The 27,308-nt window shown below is 35.4% G+C and overlaps 4 protein-coding genes across 6 annotated transcripts in view; 3 read left to right on the top strand and 1 right to left on the bottom strand.

Moving 5' to 3' along the window:
• LOC147867644 (uncharacterized) overlaps nucleotides 1-27,308 on the top strand; it is a 36,786-nt gene that overhangs the window by 6,110 nt on the left and 3,368 nt on the right. The window contains exons 2-5 of one of the 3 annotated variants that reach the window (XM_087315427.1): nucleotides 23,454-23,632; nucleotides 25,516-25,749; nucleotides 26,323-26,434; nucleotides 26,515-26,689. In XM_087315427.1, the coding sequence (XP_087171553.1) occupies nucleotides 23,470-23,632; nucleotides 25,516-25,749; nucleotides 26,323-26,434; nucleotides 26,515-26,689 (684 nt within the window). In that variant the 5' untranslated portion in view covers nucleotides 23,454-23,469. Of the gene's footprint in view, nucleotides 1-23,417; nucleotides 23,633-25,515; nucleotides 25,750-26,322; nucleotides 26,435-26,514; nucleotides 26,690-27,308 lie in introns of those variants that run through there. The other 2 variants (XM_087315428.1, XM_087315426.1) reach the window with 2 other exon arrangements.
• Nucleotides 800-2,658, bottom strand: LOC147867647 (uncharacterized). Its single transcript, XM_087315423.1, has one exon. The coding sequence runs from the start codon at nucleotides 2,567-2,569 to the stop codon at nucleotides 920-922; it is 1,650 nt and encodes a 549-aa protein (XP_087171549.1). The 5' UTR covers nucleotides 2,570-2,658; the 3' UTR covers nucleotides 800-919.
• Nucleotides 8,377-13,456, top strand: LOC147867646 (NAD(P)H dehydrogenase (quinone) FQR1-like). The gene is made up of 5 exons (XM_087315422.1): nucleotides 8,377-8,395; nucleotides 8,470-8,494; nucleotides 9,013-9,106; nucleotides 12,406-12,668; nucleotides 12,963-13,456. The coding sequence occupies exons 2-5, from the start codon at nucleotides 8,472-8,474 to the stop codon at nucleotides 13,192-13,194; spliced, it is 612 nt and encodes a 203-aa protein (XP_087171548.1). The 5' UTR covers nucleotides 8,377-8,395; nucleotides 8,470-8,471; the 3' UTR covers nucleotides 13,195-13,456.
• Nucleotides 15,204-19,702, top strand: LOC147867645 (THO complex subunit 4B-like). The gene is made up of 6 exons (XM_087315421.1): nucleotides 15,204-15,583; nucleotides 16,781-16,939; nucleotides 17,533-17,601; nucleotides 17,710-17,897; nucleotides 19,102-19,272; nucleotides 19,360-19,702. Exons 1-5 carry the CDS (start codon nucleotides 15,311-15,313, stop codon nucleotides 19,259-19,261), a joined length of 849 nt encoding a protein of 282 aa, XP_087171547.1. The 5' UTR covers nucleotides 15,204-15,310; the 3' UTR covers nucleotides 19,262-19,272; nucleotides 19,360-19,702.

Genomic DNA, 27,308 nt, shown 5'->3' with positions numbered 1-27,308 from the left:
TGAGAATCATCAACACTTCCAAGGATGTTATTAAAGAACTGGGTCATGAGATTGTTTTCAAAAAATTAATGTTGTGAAAGCCTGTACCTTCTATAATAGACATCTGGCATGTTTAAACAGCTTTTATCATTCCCAATCCTTGTAGATTTCACATTAGATATGAATTTTCTAGAACATAAGCTCACAGGTGAAAGAAAATCCCAAATCTAGCAATTCACACAAATCAACAGAGGCTTCATAGCCCATACCAAGCAAACAGAACTTAGAAAGGATGGTAGCATTGAACTTTCGCAACTTTCATGATATATATACCTATACATCCCTTCTTTATCATCATAAAGTCCAAACTTGTCCAACTTTGGTATCATTCTTTTCTTACTCTTTATTAAAGTTGTGAAAAACTGCATCTGGCACAATCTAGCTAGATGCTGATACTCCATTCTCAATTTTTTCCTCTGAAGGTTTGTGCTTTTAATTGTGGCATTATCACTCCCACCTGAGACTTTGCACCGTTTGCTTCTACATTATCAGTCATCCTGTTTCAAGTTCAACTCTGGAATGTTGTGCTTTTTATCTTCTACATTATTGGTCATCTTACAATCCAGGGTAAATTTGGCCTCATAATCTTCCTGTTTGAAAATTATGCCTTTTCCTGATAGCATTATTTGCTAGCTTTGCCACCTGTGTTTTCATCCTCTGAAGCTTTTTTCTTTCTAGCTTCTAATTTATCACTCTCATCTTGTTATTTGAGGTCAGTTATGAACATATAGCATTATTTGCTAGCTTTGCCACCTGTGTTTTCATCCTCTGAAGCTTTTTTCTTTCTAGCTTCTAATTTATTACTCTCATCTTGTTATTTGAGGTCAGTTATGAACATATAATCTCTGGCATCTTCTACATTGTCAATGTCATCTTGTAATCAAACTTTGAATCCTCCTGCTTGCAGTCTATGGTTCTTCCTGGTGGCATTCTTTTCTAGCTTATCAAGTTTTTTTGCCATCTCTAAACCATTTGATTTCTTTGTGGTACCAATTCCTATTTCAGCCTTCTTAACTTTCATTTTCTTCACTGAAGGCAAACTCTGGAAATCATCGTCAGTATTTGAATCTACTGAATTGTTGTAATTGACATATCTCTTCGTCCTTGATGATCTTCTGAGATGAGCTTTTTTATGATCATCACATTCAGCTTCAACACCTTTGAATTTCTTCCAATCCTCTTTTGCATAAATTCTTGAAGCTTTTTGCTTCTTGCCATGTTTTTTCTTCATTTTGACACAATCTTTCACTTTCACTTGTTCCTTCATATTTGTTTTTGCCAATGCCTCCTGTATTTGTATTTTCTCTATGGCCATTGACTTCTTTTCTTGCTCTCTCACGCTTAGCATTTCCTTTTCCATCTTAGCCTCACTTTCATGCATTTCTTCTTGAGGATGATGATTATTGTTATTGTTATCCAGTGTTATTTCACACACATGCTTTTCTCTTAAGATCTCATATCCAGAAGTTTTCATTCTTGTTTTTTGTTTGTCATTATGGTCAATCATTACCATGCCAGAAGCTTTCTGATGCAGATCAAACTCTCTAAAAATCCCATCTTCATCCTTGACTTTGCTAAATATATTTAACACATCTTTCTGGTTCTCATCGTCACCATTCTTTGCCATAGCTGCTAGTTTCTGATAATGGCCAAATCTATTCAAAATCTCATCCTTATCTACAGCATTACATGAATATCTGGGCTTCACAGATACTCGCTGAGCTGTAGTCTGTCCTGATACTTGGGCAAACTTTTCAGAGAGATCTCTAGCAACAAATTTCTGTTTACATTGAGGACAAAGCAAATTTTGGTTCTCAAACCTTCTCAGATACTGATACCTTGTCTGGCACGATGAACAAACTGTCCAGAAAGCAAAGGGATGAAGCAGAGATTGTCGAGCAGAAGAAGATGAGTGTGATTGTTTCTGACAAAACCGTTGTTCATTTGATCTGTTGAAGAAGACATTTGGATATGGATATGGACAATGAGAACGTTCAGTTGAGTGCTGTCCAACATCTGAACCAGTCTTACTGTGTGTAGAGACATGGCTAGATATATAATTTCTTAGCTTCATATCAAAAACTTTGCGTTTAGACATATCTGAGAGAGTTTGCAGAGCTTCAACAATGAGCTTGAATGCAGATTCCGCACCTACAGATTTGTTCTTGTCGGGATGAAGCAAAAGAGCAAGTTTTCTATATTGTTTCTTAACAGTTTCATCGTCTACATCTGGTAAAACTTGTAAGATCGCATACCAGTCTTTATCATTAGTTCCAAGGATCTTTCTCTGTGAAGCTTCATGAACATCAATCACTGCAAGAAACTGTGTTATATTCTCAAGATCAGGAAAAAGTGCCTGAGCTTTCTGTGCAAGCTTCTTTGCAGAAGCATAATCTTGTGAAGAAAACTTATGTTCAGCCATTTTTCGTGCCCTTATTGCTTCATCTCTGTTGCACTCCATGGATATATAACAGCAATCAATAAGATAAAAGAGGAGTTTGAGCTTTTCTGTGTGAGTTTGTATATACATAAATACATAAGAAAATGACTTCTATTTAGCCATTTAATCTCTTCCTCAGACGCACTGCTTCGTGTCTATAACTCCTTAGATATATAGATTAATATAAAAGTTCAAGTTTATGAGAGAGTGTGTGTATTGTCCCCACTGAATAGCAGTTGTGGTATTGTCCTAGGTTTTTCTGTACAGGTAGTTTCTTTTCTCCTTATCTTCAGTTTACATAATACTATGAAGTACTGCAGTTCGAACTGCCTCAAAACTCTCCATTTTCACGATTCCGTGGATATTTTCTACATACAGAGATAAACTTTAATGAGAACGAACCCCAAACTACAAATGTATTAATACTGTGAAGAAAACTAATATAATGTTCAGCCATTTCCTAGTAGACACTGATCAACTTAAATTAAATTATCAAGAAGAAAAACATTAGAGTTAAACAACTGTATGTACAGATCAAGATCTTCCAATCTGGCCAAGCGTCTTCAATGGATCTACATTATTTTTATTGAAAACCTATCATTATTGATTTTTCACTGATTTGTCTATCTAGTATCGCATTGTTTTCGTCGTTTTATCTCTATATATGCACGGCGATCGAGTTCATCAAGAAGAAAATCATAAGATTTCAAAACTGTAACTTCACAGGGATTATAATTGAAAAGTGCTGAAGAGGCTGACGTAAAATGCAGATATTCTGATAGGGAAGCAGTAGACTTTTAGACGACATAGACCGCAAAGAAGATGAAGCAGCATCTCCATCATCATTTCTCAAAGTTCAAATTCGAAACACGGCAATTTGTGGAATGTATGTGAATGAACTGACTTACAGACATGAAACGCGGAGATTGAGAGAGAGAGAGAGAGAGAGAGAGAGAAAGAGTTCCATGGAATGCTTGAGCAGGAACAAAAAACCTGCACAGAAGATGAGTCTTCATCGCCATCGCCATCGCCATCGTGGTGAAGGTTTGAATTTATAAAAACACAGTCGATAATGGAGAGAGGAACGTGCGTGCATGCGTGTGTCGTCAAGGAAATTTTGAATTACCAAAAATACCCCTCCCTTTCAAAAGGTTTCCAGTATTTACCATACATACCCCTTGCATTCTTAACTATAAATTTTTTTTCCCAAAATGAAGCTACTTTCCCATTAGTTAGGAAGGATTATTACAAAGAGACTCTACAAGGAGGCTTATACACAAATCGGGGAATCTCCCCCTGATCAAGTTCAAGAAAATGAGACTACTTACCTAGCCTTTCGAACTGACTACTTAATGTAAGTAGATACCTAAGTAGATACCTATAGCTAAAAACGGTGCCCTTCAGTGTTGGCTAGTACGAGCCAACTCCTGGGGCCTACAACGAAGGGAGGGTGGCAAGTGAGTAGGAAACAACCAGCGTGGGGGCTAGTAGTTCCACCTCGGGCCACTTCCTCCTTGCGTCATCATAGGCGTGTTCCTAACTATAATTGTTTTTTGACTTAGAAATATATATGAAAACTTCACCGTCACATCTTCATCATCCACGTCAAATGCCTTGTTTCTCTTTTTATCATCATCATTTAACCCTTGTCTTGTTGAAAGTGAATTTGCAAAGCCAGTTCTTAGGGAGAAATACTTTTTAAATGGTGGTGTTATGATTGCAAAGTTAAAATAATAGATGCTTTTTATAGTGACATTGGGAAAATGCTTGTTAAACGATGGTGTTTTGATCTCAAAGTAAAAATAATGAATGCTTTTTATAGTGACATAAAATTCGAACTATTTATACTTAAAGCAACACTCAATGTGTGTCATCGTAGAATGAACTTTACCATGACACCATTATGTTTATGCATTTACTCGTTGCGAGGAATAGACTGACGAAGCCAACGCTTTTCACCATTTGCTTGACCTCCTTATAGAAAAAGTAACATTTGATGCATCACAATTCATGACACGATTACATTTTGGCCTTTACTTATTGTTTGTAACAGACATTATGAACGCAACTTAAACACACTCTTATGTCATGTGTTGAAGATTGATGTTTCTTATTGTAATGTTGATCATTCCTCTTTAGCCATGGTTGGCTTGTATTGTCGTATCCAATAATTCTTTTGCTGCCTATCTTGCTTTTTTATGCGTAGTACAGAGAAACTAAATAAATTTGGGTGGGATTTTTCAAACAATGTACAAATAGTTTATTTTGTATGAAGCTCCTCCTTGACTATGTGAACAAATTAAGCAAACATGTGGGGTTGTCTTACGACCCAAGGATGTGAAGCATCATTGCCGGTCTAATTCTTTAGTTTGGAGATCAATATATTTTCTTTTTTTTTGTTATTGACAGATTTTTTTTAAAGATTGTATTATCATTCTCACGCTTTCTAATGGGACATTGAAATGTTTTAAAAGCTCATTTATTCTTTAGTAACAAGTATAAATCTTTATGTGAAGGAAGATGTAAAATTTTGGAGTTCATTGGCACACTCGTCTTGATTAGCTATTAGCAATGCTTGTGCTCATGAATTTTGGCTTCATATTTTATGGTTGCTAATAATTGAAGAGATTGGAGGGTGTCTTTGCTGAATGTGGATTGTGTGAGGCTCATGTTGAGGGGAGTTTGTCGAGCAATTCTGTGACGAGGCTTTGTTGCTTCATTTATACATGATGTTTTCTTGTGGCCATTGCAAAGTGGCTTGTAACATATGAGTTATATACTATCGTATGTACATTTTCTTAACTAATGGAAGTAGAATTTTTTTGGAAAATAAATAAATAATGAGGTCTTGTGCTTGAAGGTTGCGGAACACATCATTAAATATCTCATCTCTTACAATTGTTAATAATGGAATTATTTGTGATGAGACGACATTAGTTGTATGAAAAGTATGAGCCCATGTGCTCTTTGATGGAATTGAGAAAATACAAACATCCAATATCTAATTATACTCCTATGGAAGTATCCAAATTTCAATCCTAACCCATTAACATTTTAATATGATCTGTTAGTTACAAGTATTCAAGTAAAAAATATTATTGCACTAAGATAACTTACTTTCATCACATGAATATCCTTCTCATATATCCATCTCGTCTTGTACATAACGTTCTACATCAAAAGCATTTAATTTATAGCAAATTCCCTCATCATCTTCATTACTTATTTAATCAAGATATGAATAATATCAATGAATATTATTATGATTTCAATAATCTTTGTTGATAGTTATGGCTTGCGTGATGTATAGAGATGTGTATAGAGCAACAAGATGACATGATATCTCATTTGTAAAATTTTATAACTAATAGAAGGAGTTTTTTTTTGGTAAAAAAAAAAACAAACAAAATGACATGATAAAGCATGTTGTGAACATGGCAACACTTTTACCTGTTTTATACAATACTTTAGGACAACCCCAACTTATTGATTCGATAATTTGATGCTTTAAAAAACATAGAAATTGTGGGTTCAAGGCAAGAGCATTGGATTTGATGTTGTGATCATAAGAAAAGTTTTTCACAATTTCAATTTGCCCCCATGCACAATGACTACTATCTCCTAGAAATAGCCAAATAACATGGACGTAATGTTTGTTACACAATACAACAATTAGTGAAATTGTTCAAACATACATGGAGTGTGTGTCGTTCTTCCTGTTCACTCATGAACCTTGTACTTGTTCAAGAAAACAAAAATTTGTCTGGATACCACAATGTGGTGCTCAATACAAATATCCCCCTATCTTTGGTAGCAAGACATTACAATCATGCATGGCATAATGTGACACATTTGTCCTTGTTCTAATATATAATAGTGTTCATAAGATTTGAGTGTATAGTTACTTTATAAAGTGTAATTTTTTGTACATAGGGATAGTTTGGTAAATTTGGAACTTCCAGGGGCATTCTGGTAAATAGACGAACTTCCAGGGGTATCCGAGTACTTTTCGCTAAAATGTATAGCTAATTATTGTAATTAAGTCATTAATTATGAAAGAGTATCACGTGAATGATATATTATCCATGCATTTTCTTGAATTGAATTAGGTTGTCCACGAAGTTTAAAAAAAAACTTGTGTGTTGCTGCTAAACATAAATTACAATTAATTAAAGAGAGATAATTTGCTTGGCAATCTAACTAAGATTTTAGAAAAAATATCAAAATTTTTGGGGATATGGTTTATCCCTAGCTTACAACAATTTACCAAATAGCGAAGGTGCATCATATGAGTCCCTAAAGGAGTAGCGAACATGCATGGTGTGATGACCTACCAAATTCCATTGCGTTGTGCTCAATTCATCTATTTGATTCATTCGAAGGTGAAATTCATGGTTTAGTGTGCTTCAAATAAATTAGCATGCTTTAGACTCAATTTTAATGATATATTATAAACTTCCCTTCCATCAAGTCATAAGCATATTTATGCCAATCCCAAAATAGCTGATATTCAAGGTTCAATGGTACTTTGCAAGGTGATCTTACACCCATTAAGTAAGCTTCTTGAGATCTTGAAAAACTAAACATTGCATGATGTAGAAGTATAAAAGAATGAAATAGAAAATCAATGGTGTAGCCTGAATAAACTCTTTGAAGGACTCTCTCCAATCTCTTAAATCATAAAGATTAATATCCTTGAAAAGAGAATGGAATAAATATATATCAAAGGTTTTGCTTTCCTAAGGAAATACACATGTTTTTTCTTTTACGTCCATGGGAGATTGATTGTGAGGTATGGGGATGAGGCTGAGTTGACTTGGGAAAGAATGAGCTTGGGGTTCTCTCAATTGATACGACTTTGGTGCATCAAAGTGTAAGATTACAATGAATCATCAATATGGAGATATATTGGCTCTATCAATAAGTTACACACGCACACACACATAATTCATCGAATGACAAAAGTATAAGATGTGAGAAGGGAAGGAAGGTCTGAGGATGTGAGAACCTTGACCGTGATTGAGGTGGACATGATCTCATGCTTGAGATATGGGGTGATGCACGTGTGTGCGAGAGACAAAAGGGGTGGTGCGTTTGCATCACATGGTGATGAGTCATGACAATAATGTCAATGTATGTAAATTGATTAATATAGAGTACATACATAATAGTGTTAGAACTCAACTCCTCAATAAGTAAATTTATTTGTTTGTTTTTGATCGGGTCTGTGTGTGCGTGGGGGGTGGATGTGTATGTATGTGAAAGCAATAGCAGATAAAAAATAAAAGGAGTTTCTTTCTTTTTTTAGCTCTTTTTTCTAAAGAAAAACAAAGCCTTTAATATTAAAAATAATATTGATTGCCTTCTCTTTTTCAATTGGGATACTTCTTTCTTTATGTGATCGAAGAGATAAAGAAAGAGAGGCGTTGAAAGAGTTGTTTTTTTCTTCATAATTCATTTTGAGGTTACGACTTACGAGAGAGCGAGCTACATATGTATGTATGTATGTACATACTTCATATGCTTTTTTACTTATGTATTATTATTATGATTACTATTTACTGAGATTTGATCGCTTCCTTCGATCTAATCCGTACTCCATACGAATACATACACATACAGACAACATACGCATATACGCATACGCATACTGACAACATACGTATGTAGGTACGCATGTTATTTTCTTGACCATCTTTTCTAGTATTCATTTATGTATTTATTTTCCTTTTTATTTTTTACTTATATATTTTTATTATTTGTCCCTTTTATTTATTTTTGTTTGTTTCTCTGTCATTTGATTTAATTACTTATTTATTCCCCCTCCCTCTCCTTCTTCTAAACCTCGCCCCCCCCCCCCCCCCCCCCCGTCTCACTTCCTTCGTTCTGCAGTTTCTGCTCTCAATTCCTTCGTCTGCATTTCCTGTCTCCCCTCAAGCATCTTCCGCTTACCATTCCTTTTGCGCTATCAAATCCCTTACGTTTTTCAGACATGGCTACCAAGATCTACATCGTGTAAGTACCCTCTCTACTAATGCCTTCTCCTTCATTACTGTTCATTCATGCCTAATCTCTCGATTAAGCCATTTCATTCGTTTCTTGTAGTAAATTGAGCCTGAATTTCTTCGTCCCTTCTCCGCTGTTTCTTCAGTCATTCACATGAAATTTCAGCTTTAATCCTTTTCTTCTGTCTTTCCCTGATTCAATTCGTTTACAGTAATCTGTCGAATTTTGAGCTTCACGATGTTCTTATTTCTTTGCCGATTCTTCACCCATTCACTTGAATCTTAGATCTTTAGTCTTCATCCTTCATTCTCTACGGATTCATGCATTTACACAGTGCGTCAAAATGTGTGCTTCAACCTCTACTTCACATCAATCCCCAGTTTTTTCTAAGATCTTTAGTCTTCATCCTTCATTCTCTACGGATTCATTCATTTACACAGTGCGTCAAAATGTGTGCTTCAACCTCTACTTCACATCAATCCCCAGTTTTTTTCTACTTAACATATATTTCCGTTCTTTGTTTACAGCTATTATTCCATGTATGGACACGTGGAGAAGCTTGCTAAGGAGATCAAGCAAGGAGCAGATTCCGTAGAAGGAGTAGAAGCTACTCTCTGGCAGGTGCACACTTGCGACCATTTCTATGTCTTGTCGTGATTTTTGTGATGAAGCCACTCTCTGGCAGGTATAACTTTGTAGCTATTTCTTTGCTGTCTTGTGGTAAGTTTTTATGTTTTTGTCAAGGTTATTTCATGATTTTTATGTCATCGAGATGAATTCAAGAAGTATTAGAAACTTCTCTTTGTCTACATCTTTATGGCGAATTTTCTGTGCCTTTGTGATGCACCTGATGTTCTCTCTGTGTTTATGCCATGTTCAATGTAGTTGTGATGTTTTCGTGGCATGGTTTTGTATTGATTACGAGATAATGCTTTTGTCATGATTTCTGTGTCTAGAGATGGAAGATGATGTGTTTTTCTCTGGTTATTTTTCAATTTCTCGTGTACATTTTCTCTGATCTTTCTCTTGTTCAGACAAAGTTCCAAATTTTTACTAAGCCTGCCTGTCAATCTGAGAAATTCTCAAAAAATTACAAATGATGAAGCTTTATCTTACGTAGATATATGAATTCTGGTTTCTTTAGAGATTGTCAGACAACATGCCTTTAGATATGTGAATACTCTCTCGATGCTGTCTATATAGTTCATGATGTGTTGATAATGCTCATTTAAAACTCTGGTTATCTGTGTGATACTTATTTATATTTTCCACTGTTATGTCTATCTGTTTGCTTGATAAGGCCTTAAGGTTCTATAAATGACAAGCATATCTTCATCTTTGGGGCTGCATGAATCACCAGTAATGTCTACACAAAAATTAGCTTGTTTTTGTGTATGTTGCTATATGATTAAAAACTACATTTAGTCTTTGATATCTTTATTTCTCATATGGGTGCATTTCTCTGGTGTTGTTTGTTTATTTGATAACATCTTTAAAATCTATATATTCGTGACTTTATCAACATGTATGTTATATGAATTCAGGTTTTTCTCGAGATGTAAAAATCATGTTCCTGTTTGACATCTGTTTGTTTCCTCTGTATGGTTTTCTCTGGTGTGATCCATAGTCCTTATATGAACTATGTATACACGTTTCCATACAAAAAAGCTGCTTCAATGGAAACAATATCACACAATGCAAAATTTGACGTTGTATCTAGTGAAATTGCTCTCTTTGAAAAAGCCTCTTTGTATAAAATCTGTATATAAGGTTCAGAAAACAACCTTAGCCTTGCAAATGAACGTATTTCCTCTGAGTAAGCTTCTTTATGTTCAATCTATGTATAAGATTCATACAAGAACCTTTCCCAGGTTGTAATTAATTGTCTGTGATCTTCATACTAATGAAGTTTTCTGGATTAGCTGTTCACTACCAGACATATTTCATAAGTTCCATATATGGAAAATTGAAGCTTGCATCAAATAATAATAGTTTCCTTCCAAACAGATGAAAAGCCGTATATAAGGTTCATGCAAGAACCTTTGCAACATATACAATTGCCTATGGCCATCATATTCATTGTATCTCTGAACAAGCTCTTCAGTTATTTTAAATTCTTGCAAACAGATCGCATATGGTTCCCATAAGAACCTTTGATCATTGCTAGCTTGAAATGAAATATTTTCTTTTGAAGCAGCCTTATTGCATGGAATCTGGATTGTCTATGATCTTCGTACTAATTAGATTTCTGAACTAGCTCTTTCTATTAAACATTGTGTGTACTGTTTTCACAAGGTTCATGTAAGGACCTTTGGATATTGCATCAAATGAAATTATTTTCTTGAAGAACCTCTTTCAGCGGAATCTATATATAAGGTTCATGCAATCTTTGCAATATACCCTATTGTGTCAGCTCTTCAATATTTAATATAGTGTATTGTCATTTGAATACATAAACTTATAGTCTGAACTAATAATTAGAACTATATGATTAATCAAGCTTATTTTAACTCTACTGTATATGAGATGTTTGTTTCTGTCAAATGTGTAGTCCTGTATATTAGAATGACGTATCTCAATTCTTTTCTTTTGTAAAGCTATTCAAACCTCTGGTATATATAGGTCTCTGATGTATTACCTGAATTTTTAGACTCGAATCCCTGATGGATTATGAAATATATCTTGAATAACATTACCAATTTAAAACCTGCTGTGGAACTAGAGATATATTTGATACAAGATGTATCTTGAATAACGTTGACTGGTTCTAAACATGTTTTATGGTAATCCTTGTCATGTATCTGATGCATATTGTGAGATCCTGATCCTGAGTAAATTTTATTGACTAAAGACAGCTCTATTGTAGCCCTTGTCATGTATTTCATGCAAATGTTGAGAAATTGATCTTGAACTATTTTTAGTTATTAAAACTTTTGTCATGGTAGACTTTGCAAATTATGATTACTTGATGAGATAGTCATTGACATGTATTGAATGTGGTTTTGAGTTATAGATCTTGAACCATTTCTAGTGATTGAAACATGTTTTATGGTAGTTCTGCAGTAATATATTTGATGGGATTTTGAGAGATTGATATTTACTATATTTTATTGATACAAAACATGTTTTGCGGAGTCTTTCTGATGCATTTGATGGGGATTCTGAAATAACAACCTGGAGTTTAACATTTAATGACCTTAAACATGTTTTGTCAGAGTTCTCATATATTTCATGCCAGTTCTTGTCATGTAGTTTTGTAAGTTCAAACATTGTATCAGAAGAGGTTGCATATAAATTCAAACATGAAGATAAAAAATGAGTTTTATAGTAGTTGTTGAGAGATTTGAGATAGCAATCTGTGAATTAATTTTCACGGTTCAAAAGATGTTTTCTGTCAATTCTTGTGATGTACTCGATGAGGGTGTGTGTAGACTCAAACACTGTATTTGATGATGTTCTAATAAGCTCGTATATGTTGTATGCTCAAAAGATGTTTTCTGTCAGTTCTTGTGATGTACTCGATGAGGGTGTGTGTAGGCTCAAACACTGTATTTGGTGATGTTCTGATAAGTTAGAATTAATTTGCTGGGGTTTGGGTATAAAAATCCAAACATTGTATTTGGTGAGTTCGTGTATGGAAGCTCAACCATTGTATTCAATGAGGTTCCTGGGTAAGCATTAGGGATCGGCTCAAGCCTAAACCGTTTGGCTAAACCGGCTTAAACCGGCTTAGCGGTTAAAGCCAAACCGGCTCAAACTGGTTAAGCCGTTTAGAAACTTGAGAGAGAGAGGGAGGGAGGGAGACTTCACAGACGAGGATATATAGTTGTATTTGAATAGAAGCTCAACCATTGTATTTGATATGACATTGGTGCATATATAAGTTCTGGGCTCATTGATATCTGCAACATGAATATTAGGTTCCTGAAACACTCGGTGAGGTTCCTTTGCTAAAGATGGGAGCTCCACCAAAATCTGAAGTACCAATTATTGAGCCGGCCCAATTAGCCGAAGCGGATGGCATTATTTTTGGGTTTCCTACTCGGTTTGGAATGATGGCGGCACAATTCAAAGCATTCCTTGATGCAACTGGTGGCCTCTGGCGCTCTCAACTCCTTGCAGGAAAGCCTGCTGGTATCTTTTTCAGCACAGGATCACAAGGTGGTGGCCAAGAAACCACAGCGTAAGTAGTAGAGTTTTAGTGTCTTCTTTCTTCTTTCTGGAAATCTGCCAAAAAACGCCTAATTTTCCTGGAGATTATGTTAAATGGGGAAAACTCTGAAATGCCCCCGAGTGCTTCTTTATTTTCCAGATGTGCACATTCAACCTGTCCCTCTTGAGCAATAATGTGCTTAATTCATTCACTTTTCCTCACTCTATTTGTGGGGAAATAGGAAGAACTTGGGGGTGTTGAGTATTTATTTTGGAGTTACTTTCTCAATGCTAACTGCTTGTGGATTTTTTGGGCGCTCGACAGTTTGACTGCGATCACACAACTTGCTCATCATGGAATGATATTTGTACCAATAGGCTACACATTCGGTAGTGGTATGTTTGAAATGCAAGAGTTGAAGGGTGGATCACCCTATGGTGCTGGGACTTATGCTGGCGATGGTAGTAGACAACCCACAAAGTTGGAACTAGAACAAGCTTTCCATCAAGGAAAGTATATCTCTGGCATTGCTAAGAAATTGAAGAATGGTGCTTGATGTTAGCATGCTTTTCTGCTTTTTATTATCATCTTAGACTTGATCCATCCCAATGCCGATTTTTATTTATTTATCGTCATCAAAATGTGTCTTTATAATTATGTGCATCCCTATTGGGGCTTTTGTGTAATGATTTGAATAAAAATGTCGGATGAAATAATGTTGTTGGAAGCTGGATGAACTCCTGTAACATATTTTGGTGCAAGATCTTTATGATGAACACCTGGGTGTCATCAAGACAGCAGAAATTCTGCTGTTTGAATGTGTTGTGTTATTGTGATTCCATGCATGTCACTATCCTTACATATAAGCAAAGGTAATGCATACTCAACAAAGCATCTTTCTATCCATCTATATGTATATATGTGTTTCTTTGTAGACTGTTCCTCGTAAAGATAAATCTGTATCTTAATGATATGCTTTATTTAGAGTTATGACATTTGGAACATAATTACTCTTGAAACTTTTAAGAAGTAATAAAAAAGACTTAAAACCTGAAGAGTAAACAGAATTGGGAAGTTCCTTGTGTTGATGATGTTTGACTATATGTAGTTGCTTCATGCATAAGGACACATCCATGTGAATCTATAGAGCGTAGGCTCCTATGGCGAGATACAGCCCTTTCTGATGCTGGCTATCTACAAGAAGCAACAAATACATAATGGACATGTGATGAGAGGAATCAAGAATTCGAACCACCAAGAGACGTTGCAATTCATAGAGTTTAGATGTGTTTGTTTTTTAAATGTTGTTTCTTTTTTTATTTCAATGAAATTGTAGGTACATTGCAGAAAAATGAAGTTATGTATGCTAATATTATAGGGCATAGCATAACCTCATGTCAATGTTCGTGCAAGATAGAGTTGTGAAATTTTGGGGTAGCACACAAATGTTTATTGAGCACTTCAATTGTAGAGAATAAAAGCTAGATTGAGTACTGTAATAAGAGTACATTACATGTTGATGGGCTCCTATTCTGTGGCTACATTTTTTCATGTTTGTTTGATCTTTGAATGAAGCCATTTTTTGCAGAGCAAAATATGATAGAATCATCACCTTCTGTAGGTTTTATTTTAAAATGTAATGATGTGTAAATTCTTAGAACATTTACGAACTATATGGTATGTATGATATGCTCGATCATAACTAAAACTTTGCTTGAGAATAATTAGTACCACATGACATATTGAGTATAGAGATTTCCTTGATTGTGTTGTTGAATGTAAAGTTAATTGAAGTCATGATCCTATAGAAGGCTTAGCAACCTATGCATCATAACCTATTCCTTCTAGAGTTTTTACTATATCCTTCTTGATTATGCATACCCAAGTTATCCACTCAAGCATTTCAATCATTTTATTGTTCTTGGTTTCAAGCCATATTTTGTAGAAAACAAAATTGGAGTCATTTTACAGAGAATATCTCAAGCTAAATATGCTAGCCTTTGAAGGTCCACAACGTTAGGTTTATACAGTGCAAACTTCATCAACACTTTTAAGTTCGTTTGTTGGATTAAATGGCTTTTCACAAGTTAAGCCTACGAATGTAGAATTCAAATATCATGTCATATTAGTTTATGTACATGAACATATACTTCACAATCAGTAATGCAGATTACCAAAGCTACACATCCAAATTTCATTGCCAAATAAACAAAACATATGCTGGTGACTAACCAATATCCAATCTCAAGGTGACTGGGTGAGTCAAATATATTACGTTATGAATGTGATTGTGCATGAACATTTGGTGGACATAGGGTGGACGTTTGATCCTGCGTGTTTCCACAACTTTGTGGAGTGTGGCAAAAATGACTATGTACATATATATATATATATATATATGTATTATGTTATATGTATATATATATATAATATAATCAAGTATGTAATAAATATAAGCACATGCTGAAGAATTCCCCCAAATTTAGAAACGAGTGAACATGAGAGGAATTTCCCCGCCCAAAATTGAAAAACTGTGGGGTGAACCTTAACAGAGAAACAGAGAGGCCCAGACACAGACACAGAGAGAGAGGGAGAGGGAGGGAGAGAGGGAGATTGCGCTAATTTAGGTCATCTCTGCACAGACTGAGTGGCAGAGAGCCATAGCCATAGCCATGAATTCCTTGGATATGGCTCTGGATGAAATCATAGAGAAGAACAAGAAGCCCTCTTTCAGTGGAAGAGGAAGAGGGAGAGGGAGAGGGAGAGGGAGAAGAGGTAGCAGAGGGAGAGGAATAGGAAGAGGAAGTGGAAGTAGAAGATACTTCGGTAATAGCACAGGAGAAAATACTGAAGCGAATGGTAACATTAGGGTTTCTTCTGTTCTCAGAGTCAGAAGAGGACCCATTCATGGCGCTGCTCGTACTTCGTCTTTTCAGTTATCTAAGGTATATGACCTTTAATAAATCATAGAAGAAAATTCTCAAGAATTGGAAAACTCCATGAGCTTTTTAATCTCTAATCCTTCAAACGTTTTTGAAATATTTCATCTGGTAAGCTTTAATCAGAGTGAAGTTTCAAATTCAGTTCAATTTGTTTGCTTAATTACGCAAAACTAGGTTTGACGCCCAAGGTAAATTTTCACACAAAATTTTGCAATCAGTGATGGTGAAGCTTCCTAATTTCAAATATGGATGGAACCTTTAGATTGTAGATGTGCGGAACCCTAGTTACCTACACATAAGTATGAACCTAACATATCTATACATATTTATATATATATGCATACATGCAGACATGCGCACACACCCTCACATATCTGTGAAACCTTGACCCCTCAGGATCAATACCTGGTGAGGTTATAGATCAAAATTTACATTCCATCAAGATGCTGTTTCAAATTTGAGTGTAGAATCCTTAGAAAGTTCTAGATACCCTATATTTCTAGATATAAGAGCACAAGGTAAGAGACCATCCCCATATATTTGGGTCCAAAGCAAGGATTAGTCATGAAAATGAACTTTTCTTTCAATTAATATAATGTTTCAATCTTTATTTTGAATCACTTTTTTTTTCTCTCTAAATTTTGCATACATAGTTAGTTTTCCTGGTAATGTTCAGTGTTTCTTTGAGTTTCATGCGTGCAACTCTTGTAAAATATGCATTCAGTCATGAAATTTTGACTTCTGAGTTTTGTTAATGCTAGCTTTAAGAAATATTAGTCTTATTTTGAAGCCCAAAATGTGGGTTTCAAATTTGAAGATGGACTCTCAAAACTTCTAATTGTTCACGATTATATATGCATAAATATTAATTTATATAGAGTAGTTGCAGTCTTAGGCATTTCTTTCAGGTTTCAGTGTGGCAACTTTTGAAAAAGGTTTGGGTTCGTTTAAATTCCAAACTGGCCCATTAAAGCCCACAAATTGGGGCTTCCATTCATTTATTTTATTGAAAAGATTTTGAATAAAGCCTATCGTCATCAAAATTCATGCTAGAAGATTAGCAATGCCATTCTTCTAGCATTATTTTTATTTTTGCTCTACATTATTTATTGTTTGTTATTTATCCTTACTTTTATAGCTATTATTGTTTTTAATGATATCAAACTCATACACCATGTTTTTTGCTCTCTTTGGAAGCAGCCTTTTCTGAGCCGTGGTGGATTTTCGGATGGTGGATGGCGGCGTGAAATGCTGCAAGAAGTTGTTGGGTCGGCTGCTATCCGCTCCGTAGGGATTGAAACAGGCACTAAGCTCTATTTGTCCAATCTTGAGTATGGAGTTTCAAATGAAGATATCAAGGTAATTCCATTTCCCCATTGTTTGTATGTATTTTGTTTGTCTTTTGCATAAAATTAAAGTTATCTTACAAACTTAGGGTTTCTGCTGCTATAAATTTGGTGAGCATATTTGGTATTGTCTGTAAGAACATTCTATTTGTGTACATCACAGCAGGAGTAACATTGTTTGGCTTCCATCACCATAAGAAGAGATTTTTTTGTCTGTCACAAAATGTAAGTTTCTGCCATAAGTATGCTAAAATATGTGCTATATACTAAGGAGATAATTTCTCAAATCTACCTCTAAAATACAGTTTCTGTGACAAGTTTGTAATATCTGTGGAAAAGGTGGTGTCATTCATTAAAATGTAAATTGATTATTTCAAACTTGCCTGTTTGGAATATCCATTAAAAGGAACAGAATTCATCTGTACAAAATTAGTTTTTCGCTAAATTCTATGATTTCTGCACAATGAATTTGCTAACAATATATTTGCTGGATGAGATGGCAACTGTTTTGTTTCGAGCAATGAGAGTTTCTGGTTTCGGGTATGTGTTTGCTAGGCATGTTTGTAATATTATGAACAAACAGTGTACTTAATTGTTTTGTCTTAGGAGCTTTTCTCTGAAGTTGGTGATCTCAAACGATTTGGCATACATTATGATAGGAGTGGAAGATCAAAGGTATCGGGTGGTTTTGCATCATTGGTTTTTATTTGAGCTATATATGTAAGAATTGAATGTTATCTTGAAAAATGTGATAAAGATATGCATTACCATGCTGATGCACAGGGTACAGCAGAAGTAGTATATTCAAGGCGCCAAGATGCACTTACTGCATTAAAGCAATATAATGATGTTCTGTTAGATGGGAAGCCGATGAAGATAGAACTCATTGGCTCAAATTTACTACCACCTTTGGCACAACCAGTGAATGAACTTCCAGCTTTTGGCATGGGTCGGCGCACTTCAGTCATGCGGTATGTCTTCTTTTTCTCTCTCTCTCATATATACTTGAAGTACATGGTTGAACGCATTTACGCTTTTGTTGTCTACATATTTTTGTATACTATTGTTGTGCAAACACTTTTGGTAAGAATATAATCTTTACATATTTGACGTTCACACGTAACAGTATGTCTCTATCTTGGTCGTAAATTTTATGCATTCTTATTTTGTGTACCACTTTGTTCCTACTGACATCAAAGAATGATTTGTTGCTGTTCTTGATTTTGTGAAGTTCCTCTAATATTTATATCTATTTTTTTATCCTTGTCTTCTTTCTGGTTCTGATTTTCTTCTTTTCAACTAGTTGGATCTGGTTATTGAGGTTGTATGGCTTTTTATGCTCCTTTTTCTCTTGCAAATAATGTTTATAATCACAATTGAAATCCCCTTGAACCTACAGAACCATGGACAACCAAAGACAATTGAAATTCCCTTGAACATACAGAACCATTTTTGAGACAATTCTAAAGATAAGTTATTTAATAGCCTGCCAGTGTTATATGAATAAAGTCTTATACTTGTGCCATGGGAGAGCTTTTAGTGGGATACCAGAAAATCCTTAAGAGGGAGGGAGTGTCCTGTGTGGGTGGAGTTCTGCTTACCTAAGGTTAACAATGCTTTTTACTGTTCTTGATTGATCATGGTCAGTAAAACACTTCGACATTGAAGGGTGTATATTTTGAAGCACTTCAGAAATTTTGTGAAACAAAAATGTTTGAAAGGCATGCTTGTATCACGAAAAGATGATGTGCTCAAAATGATTAATAATCATATGTTTATCTTAAATTTATTAATAACTTCAAGTTAATTTTGTAGGGTCATCATTCTGAGAGCCATGTCCCATAAAGATTTAGTACTGAGCATCATGATAATAATTTACTAACTGATTTTAGAAAATGTAGTCTCATATTTAATAAAGAAGGATATTAAGGAGAAAAATGCCTAAATATGATGAGAGAATTTTGATTAGTTAATAGTGTGCACTTGAAGACTATAATATTCATAAAAATCGGAATTTTATAGAATAATTTAATAGCTGATAGAGAAAACAAAGCTGCCAAATTGAGTACAATATGAAAACATTCAGAAGACAATATTTTTAAAAAGCTGCTAAAGTGTCTCATAGTCAGAATGATAAAGCAGCATTTTGGATGTTCTAATTGATTTTATTGATAGTGGTGGCACTGGAGGACGTCGTTTTCGGTCACGAAGATTCAGTGGACGTGGAAGAGGTAGAGGTAGAAGGCCGGCGACCTTTTCTGGTGTAGAGAAAAATGTTCCAACAATGGAGGAGCTAGATGCTGAGCTCGATAAGTATCATCAAGATGCAATGTAAACATAACACTTGTAAGTGATGTCATTTTCTTTAGAGGTGAAAAATAGTCAAATAGTTTGAACGAAAATCCATGAATTTTATTTTTGTGATGCATGTAGGCTTTTCTCTAAGTTTGAGCTGGAAAGAAAGAAAACGTGCTGGTCTACACAGAAAAAAGCAAAGCATCTCATCTTGAACTTGTGGATAATAATTGTTTTTTGAGTTATCATCTTTGCTATTTATTGTGCATCGATGTGATCATTCTTCCAGAGAAATAGGAAGTTTAAGATTACAAGGGTAACTACAAGTGATTTATTTTATGTTCTTTGCCCTTGTCGAATCCTTTTCTCATCAGAAGCTCATCACCATGAAATTGACAACTTTGACACTTATAAACTCTCTCTCATCTCAGATGTTTTTAGTGTTATTTTGTAATGTTCAATCATATTTACTCGCTTTTTTTTGGAATGTGTCACCCTACTATTATATTATTTGCATTTATAGGGTGATACGGTCAAAGAAGAGTTCAAGGAATGCTGAACAAGCGTAAATACAAAATAGTAAGGCATACTTGTATGTGTGTATTCATGTGTTTGCCTCTTATGGTTGAGGATTTGTCTTTTGGGGATGCTTTGGATTCAGATGTGTATCTCCCATATGTTTTCCTCTTATGTTGGAGGTTTTATACAGGGTTGGGATGATTTGAATATGCATGGGTGCATGTTTTACTTCAGGTTTAAAGTTTTAGAAAATGTAACCTAAGATGGTGTATTTATTTCTCTTTAGTGTGGGTTTAATGACACATCAAACTTGGTCAATTAGTGATTAGTGAGCAACTTAAATTGCCATTAGTAACTCCTCACGTTTTTTAAAATAGCAATTCTGAATATTTATGATCAATAAGTAAATGCTAATTATTACGGCAAATGAATCCTCTTGTACAAGATTGTTATTTCTAATGAAGGTAAGCATGAGCTAACTTAAATTGCCACTAATGGCTACTGAAAGTTTTTGAAATAACAATTCTGTATATCTATGATAGATGACTAAATGCTAGTTTATGAATAAAACAAATGCTCGGTATACAATCTTGTTACTTCTAAATAAGGAGAGTTTATATCAGTACTTCTATATTAATGTGCAGTATTGGAGGAAAGTTCTTTTCTTATTCTTCATTGAATGCATTGTTCAGTTTTCTTTCTCAAGTCATAGTAATTTCCTTTGACTATAATGATAGTGTGACTTGCAAAACTTTTCAACCCTGTTGATCTTACAGAAGGATAATTGTGTAGGTTGAGTTGAATAAATTTTCGAAAGGATTTGCCCTTAGAAAAGTATGTATTCTAGCCTAGTAGAAAGAATGTTTTGATTTTATTTTATTATATAGAACTTTTGCAGCTATCCACTAAGCTATACTTTGCAAAGATCTTGTGTATATAAGAGGTTAAGCTTGAGTGGAGAGCAAGTAAAGGTATTCCCACTTGACATGCACAATTTACCTAATAGTAAACCTAGGATGTTAAGAGTATTGTCTTTTAGTTGAAAAGGGATTATTTTTGCTTCAAGAATGTGTAAACCAACTAGTGGTCTTACATGTCAATGTTATTGAACTAGTTCAAGTATTGACCAATTTAAAAAGTCCAAATTTGAGAAATGTGTAGTAGTCAAAGCCCTATTTGAAATGTTCATGCATGCCCTCGACACCTTGGGGCCTTTTCATTCGGGTTTAGTTTTTCACTTAGAGGGAGTTGTAACATGTTTTTGGTTCTTGTGACGGACAATTGTGGGATTCCATGAGCCATGGAGTCTTTGACTATTGTAGCTTGTTTGCCCAAGCATCCCCTCAACAAGCCGTATAAGGTTCAAGGACGCAACGGGCAAGAGCTCTGTGTGGATGGTGACGCATTGGGGTACATATACATATACATATGCATGTATATGTTTGTTTCATTGGACCTATAGCCTTAGCCTTAGCAAATCAATGCAAGTAAGTTTGTTTTGTTCAGTACAATCATGTAAATATTGTATTGAGTCTTGTTGCGGTTTTGCAATTAAACTTTTCTTGAATTGGAGCTACTAAGCTTTAAGCTTGTTCCAACATCAACATGAGGCTCCCATAGAGCAATCATGCACACAGAGCGACTTATATTGATTCTTTTCAAGTAAATGACCATTAATTTAAACACACCCAAGAAGTTCCACAAGCAAGTTTTGAGGTTTTTGAAACAAGTAAAGTACTTTTGTTGAACGCAACCATGCCTTTATTAGATTATGTGTCCCCTCATGAATCATTCTTGTGGGTATGATATTGTCAAATATTGTACTTTCTTGGTTTGTGCTACAATGATAGCTTTTTTTTTCAAGAATTGTTTACTACATTTTGTGAATCAAATATAGCTTGAGCAAATCAAATTAATATACACGCATATAGTTATTTGACTTAACTTGGCATGAGGACTATTATGACTAGGGATTTGATATATTTGAAGGATCTCATGGTCAACGTAATTTTGAATTTATATTCCAATTTATGCAATGTCACCAAATATACGGCATGAGGTACACCATAGCATGATTGTATTGGGATATGGTAGCTAGTTTGAGCAAGGTAGGAGAGTATTGAAAAAGGAAATATTCTCGAGGTAGGACAAAGCTACAATGAATAGAAATGTATTCAATGCAAGACAAGAGTACAATAAAATGTTACTTGATCATTGGTGTCTATTTATTGGAGGAAATCCCTTGCTATAAGTTATAAGTGTCCGTGGACCCTTGCTATAAGTTAAACTTATAACTCCTTTTATACAAGTCCATTATGAATCCCATGATTTACTAGAACCTTTTGTCATGTCCCACAAACTTTCATAGCCTTCCATGATGTTCTAATAGGTTCCACGAAATGTGTGTTTTGTGACATGTCATAGAGTTAGCAACAACTATAATGTTGAGTCCTAAGACAATAAAAAATGTATTCAATGAATTTCAGCATGTTTAAATTGTTCATGAATTAGTGATTTAGGCAAGTCACATTTAATATTTCCAATAAACATATGTTGGCTCAGGTCTTGATGTTCCATACTTGGAACCCTTGTGTGAACAATATAGTTAGCTCTAAGGTTCTTGTCAATCAAAGGTGCATGTAGCAATGTTGAATGTTCTCTTTGCTATTTGCAGATGTGTCACGTATATGTGGTAATGAGTACGCCTCATCCAAGTGTAATGACGGATTTATGTATAACAGTACCATCAATCCAAAGATGAAGTTGATGGTGGTTAATATGTCATGGTCTTGGATCCACCAATCTCTCTCTTGGGAGTTTGCACAGAATTCTCCTTGCCTAATCGATAAGGTCTTCTTTCAACCTATTCAGTGATAGGAATTTATTAGAAAATATAATGAAATTGTGAAAAAACCTATCTTTTAATTGGGAATTCGTCTCCCTTACAAATATTTTTTATTCAAAGGTTCAAAGATTTGGTTGACATTATTGTAGTGGAAGTAGGCCACCTGTTGTCCCGATAGTGCTTTGTGCATTTGTTTATAGGAAGGACCATAAGTCAATGATGCCATTTATTTTTCTCGAACAACAGCCAACATACTTGTTACATGAAGGAACAACAGTGGACAAGGAGACCTATTTTCAAATCACTAGTCATCACACTACATCGTATGGGGGGGGGGGGGGGGGGGGGGGGACAAGATTGAACAAAGGCCATTGTCTTTATCATTTTGTTTCGAAAACCCAGGTTGCATGCATTCATAACCGGAACCCTAAGAAAAGTGAACGAGATGATTGGAAACACTCGTCGTGTCATGGGAATTGAGATGGTGGAAAGTGTTGCACGATGAATGAGTGGCGGACAACAACGATGAATGAATGAATGGATGCATGAATGAGTGAATGAATGAATGAATGGTGGTGGTGGTCTACTATTGTTATATGTTTCGTGGGCATTTTCTTTATGCCATGTTTTCATTTTCTCCGTTGTCCGAGAGGCCCATTTGCCCATTTGCAGTACATAAGACAGAGAGACATGAACAAAGAACAACATGCATTTTGGACAAGTATGTGGGCGAATTGCTTCTGCTTCCAATGGAGATCTTCTTCCTCCCCGAAGACTTCTCTTCTTACAAAGGAAACAACAGAAACCCATAATAAATTCATGTGCAAATTTTTCTGTCGTTTTGAGACATGTTATACGGTTTGAGGAGTCGAGGATAGAGAGAGATGGGTAGCTGTTTCTCTTGTTGTTTCGGTCTCTGTGGCTCTGCTGCTTCCGAGATTGCTCGAAGATCGGCTCGCCTTGCTTACTGCGCGCTCTTCTCTCTTTCCCTCATCCTCGCATGGATCCTCCGTGAATGCGCAGCTCCTCTTATGCGAAGAATTTCATGTTAGTCTTCTTGCTTTCTCTGTGTCTGTGTATATATTGTATGTGTGTGTGTGTGTGTGTGTGTGTGTGTGTGTGTGTGTCTCTCTCTCTCTCTATATATATATATATATGTACTCACAAACTGTCTACTTGAGGGTCAAATTGACATCTTAAGACCAAAAGAGAGACAGAAAGAGAGAGAGAGAGAGAGAGAGAGAGAGAGATTAATGTCTTTTAAAAGGTCAAAATGGCGCATGTCATCAAACTAAAGATTTCATCTTAAGATGTCTTTTCTTCTTGGAGAAGTACAAACCAAAATAAATATAACTAGATTATCAAAACGGCCTGAAGTGCTAGATATTCCCATTAACTAAGAACAAAATGCTGTGAGTTAAATATGGTAAAATGTCAGCCTTCAAAATATCTCCAAATAGGCTGATCCAAGATGGAGGGATCTCAGAAGCAAGGAAACCATCTTTGATGTCAAGTAATGATTTCCTCGATTTTGTTGAAAACAAGCATGATGGGTTCGTGGTCCAGATGGACAGTCGCATAATCATGGGTGATAGATGGTCAAATGTCCAAAAGAGGAAAGTATACAGTATTTTGTTTCCACTTACAAAGGCATGACATTCTTGTGGGTGATAGATACTGCGCTTTTCAGAACAGTCATTACCAGAAAATCCATTTGGGAACACATTCGGGTGGGTATAATGGATATAGTATTGCAGAATGTTGTCCAAAGGATCACTGACAATGTCTTTAATTGCAAAAGCCATGGGTACTCTACTCAAGAATGTTTTTCCAAAGATTTGATGGATGCCATGTGGAACCTATTGCGTTGTCTTAATATTGAGAGAAGTCAATATTAAGATCAAATATTTTCCACCATGAAGATTATGTTGAAGTTCGTCCCAAAGACACCAAAGTTTTACTGATCTGTCAGGCACCTTCGGTAATTTGGACACCCATGGCAACCAGTTTTGCTACGTGTTTGTCATTGTTGAGTGACAGTTTGAGTATGCATCTTTTGATGTGCATGGTAATTTCCAAAGACTGGATGGCTTGGTCAAAGACTAGACATCCAAAAGCTTAATCACACTCAGTGGCTTCAACAATGGAATTCATTTCGTAGAATAACACCCACTATTGCACCCGCTATGGCTTATTGACGTGCAATTTGCAAATATAGAGTTGAGGGGTCTTCCAGAATACTTGGGTAGTGAACAGAGAAAGATGTAGGCACTTCAAATAGACTAGAAAATTATTTACTTCTATTTCATACTGATAGTCTCTTATTTTCTTGTCTCATAACACTGTTGTAATTGAGTTGTCGACACCTACTTTGTAAGTTTAAAGTGAAAAAGACATGCTCATTGTTTATATATTAGATTTCTAATACCATACCTTTGCATGATAGAAATGCATTCCCATTGGGTTCCCATCTCAAGTTTGTAGTACAAGTCCACATGAGAGACATTAGAACACATTTGGTCATTCTCATATGAAGAAGATAAATAGGTTGAGCATGTCTCAACTTGAGAGCTCAGTAAATTGTTATTGCAATCGCTGTCCTCTTCATTGTCTTTCATTTCTTGTCCATATCATGGAGTGTACAGTATATCTGTCTAAATCTTGAATCCTTTGAGTATTATGCTCCTAGCTCTTCTATGAGAATGCCCGCATTCCAAGGTATCTATCCATTGCAATTCAAAAATATATTCATAAAATACAGGAGTTAGTCCCTATTTGTTCAAGGACCTTCCCTCATGTATCTTTCTGTCTTCTGATACATTGTTGAGCGTACCTTTTCTTTTATCCTCATATGATTGTGACAAGGATTTTGTTGTGTGTGTGTGTGTGTGTGTGAGAGAGAGAGAGAGAGAGATTTTTGGGTTTTTTAGGGATCTATACATCATCACAATCAACCCAATGGCTGGATATGCAAGCTACTTTGCGCGTAAGCCTAGGGACCTTTTTATTCTTTGCCATCTTTGCATTGATGATGATAGGCGTCAAAGATCAGAAGGATTGGCGAGATTCTGTGCATCATGGAGGGTGGATCATGAAGTTGATTGCTTGGATCATCCTTGTCATATTAATGTTCTTCCTGCCAAATGCTGTCATTAGCGTTTATGGTAAGGTTTCCCTTTTCAAGGGAAAAATGTTTTAGACCAGAAGTATCAAAGTAATATGACTAGAATGTTGGCTGATCTAGTGTTCAGGGTATTGAAACTTTTTTAATAATTCTTAACATAAAAGCTAGTAGTGTGGTAGGTTAGCTAGCTGACTTGTACATTGTGACTTTGCGACCCAGTGAACTGTAATTGTACCTACAAATAACTGTTATAACATTTCTATTCATTCTTGGAAAAATGAAATTACCAATTCTTGTCATATATCTGCAAAATTAAAACATGTGCAATTGTGCAATTTGTGCTAATGATCGTGGTAACGCCCCTTGTTCAATTCTATTCTACTCCACAAAAGAATGCTCTAGAAACTCACTCTGGAATTTCAAAGTTCAGTCAATAAAATGCGTATTTCAATTGGAGCTTCTATGTTCTAAATCTAGGCAGCTATTGATGTGATATTAAATATTTCGTGACAAGATGATATGTACTTTGTTAAACATACTCAAAACAATTCTTCGAATGTTATAAATCCGATTATCAAGAGTCATACATGATATTTTTATGGTTTTTGTGCAGTGATCCTATCCATCTTTGGATCCGGTTTATTTTTGCTGGTTCAAGTGGTTATCTTGTTAGATTTTACTCATACATGGAACGATGCATGGGTTGCGAAAGATGAAGATTTTTGGTATTGTGTGCTTGGCTCTGAATTTCTTATAAACTTATGTGTAAGTTCCTCATTTGTTCTTCAAATCAAATGGGCTGCAGGTATCGTGCTTTGCTTGCTGCATCCATAATCTCTTACCTTGGAACATTCACATTATCAGGTCTCCTGTACTATTGGTTTAATCCCAGTGGTGAATCTTGTTCCTTGAATTTATTCTTCATTACGATGACACTTATTTTGGCAGTTGGGTTTTGTATTGTGACTTTCCATCCAAAGGTACTTGCCCAAGTGTTAAGTATGCTGTAACTGTTTTTATGCTCTTTGAGTACTAAAAGGCAAAGAGAGATGAAATCAAATGTGCTTTTTACAACCTGCATCCACGTGATTGGTAGATGTGACAGGAGAGTCTCTTGTGGTCTGTGTATGTCTAGTGGAAACTTTTGTAACATCTTTGGACACTGTACTTTATGAGCTCAGACAGGTGCCCACGAATCTCATAAAATTCTGTAAAGTAGTCTGTGTAATCCTGGCATTTTATCAACCTAATATTTAGCTGATTTACTTCAGTATGTAAAATACATTTTAAGGCCGTAAGACAAGTGGGTATCCATGCATGCAAGAACCATCCTCTTTGGGCCAAAGGAGCTAGTCCTATTGGAATCCAGCATCACTTGAACTGCTATAAGGGAAATAGCCACATCTTTGATACCTATCAACATAAGGTATTATCTGATAACTGGGTGTTAGTAAGCATGCGTGGAAAACGTGTTAAACATGGCTAATTCTCACCGATCACCTTTATTATGAATTGTCAGTAGGAGTTGCTTGAACTGATGCTTTTCTCACTTTGGCAATTTTGGTACTGTAAAGATTTAGAACCTTTTACAAAATAGAC

This window comes from Azolla caroliniana, unplaced genomic scaffold (genome assembly GCF_043228905.1).
Source record: "Azolla caroliniana isolate FFs.n. ecotype wild unplaced genomic scaffold, voAzoCaro1.0.p SCAF_2, whole genome shotgun sequence".
NCBI classification, from domain to species: Eukaryota; Viridiplantae; Streptophyta; class Polypodiopsida; order Salviniales; family Salviniaceae; genus Azolla; species Azolla caroliniana.
The sequence above is the reverse complement of the archived record's forward strand: the minus strand, read 5'-3'. Positions and strand labels throughout refer to the sequence as shown.

Coding starts and splice junctions, on each gene's coding strand:
- LOC147867645 (XM_087315421.1), top strand. CDS start 15,311: ATGAATTCCTTGGATATGGCTCTGGATGAAATCATAGAGAAGAACAAG. Junction 15,584..16,780: donor CGTCTTTTCAGTTATCTAAG/GTATATGACCTT, acceptor CTTTGGAAGCAG/CCTTTTCTGAGCCGTGGTGG. Junction 17,898..19,101: donor CGGCGCACTTCAGTCATGCG/GTATGTCTTCTT, acceptor TTTTATTGATAG/TGGTGGCACTGGAGGACGTC.
- LOC147867647 (XM_087315423.1), bottom strand. CDS start 2,569: ATGTATATACAAACTCACACAGAAAAGCTCAAACTCCTCTTTTATCTT.
- LOC147867646 (XM_087315422.1), top strand. CDS start 8,472: ATGGCTACCAAGATCTACATCGT. Junction 8,495..9,012: donor GCTACCAAGATCTACATCGT/GTAAGTACCCTC, acceptor CTTTGTTTACAG/CTATTATTCCATGTATGGAC. Junction 12,669..12,962: donor GGTGGCCAAGAAACCACAGC/GTAAGTAGTAGA, acceptor GGCGCTCGACAG/TTTGACTGCGATCACACAAC.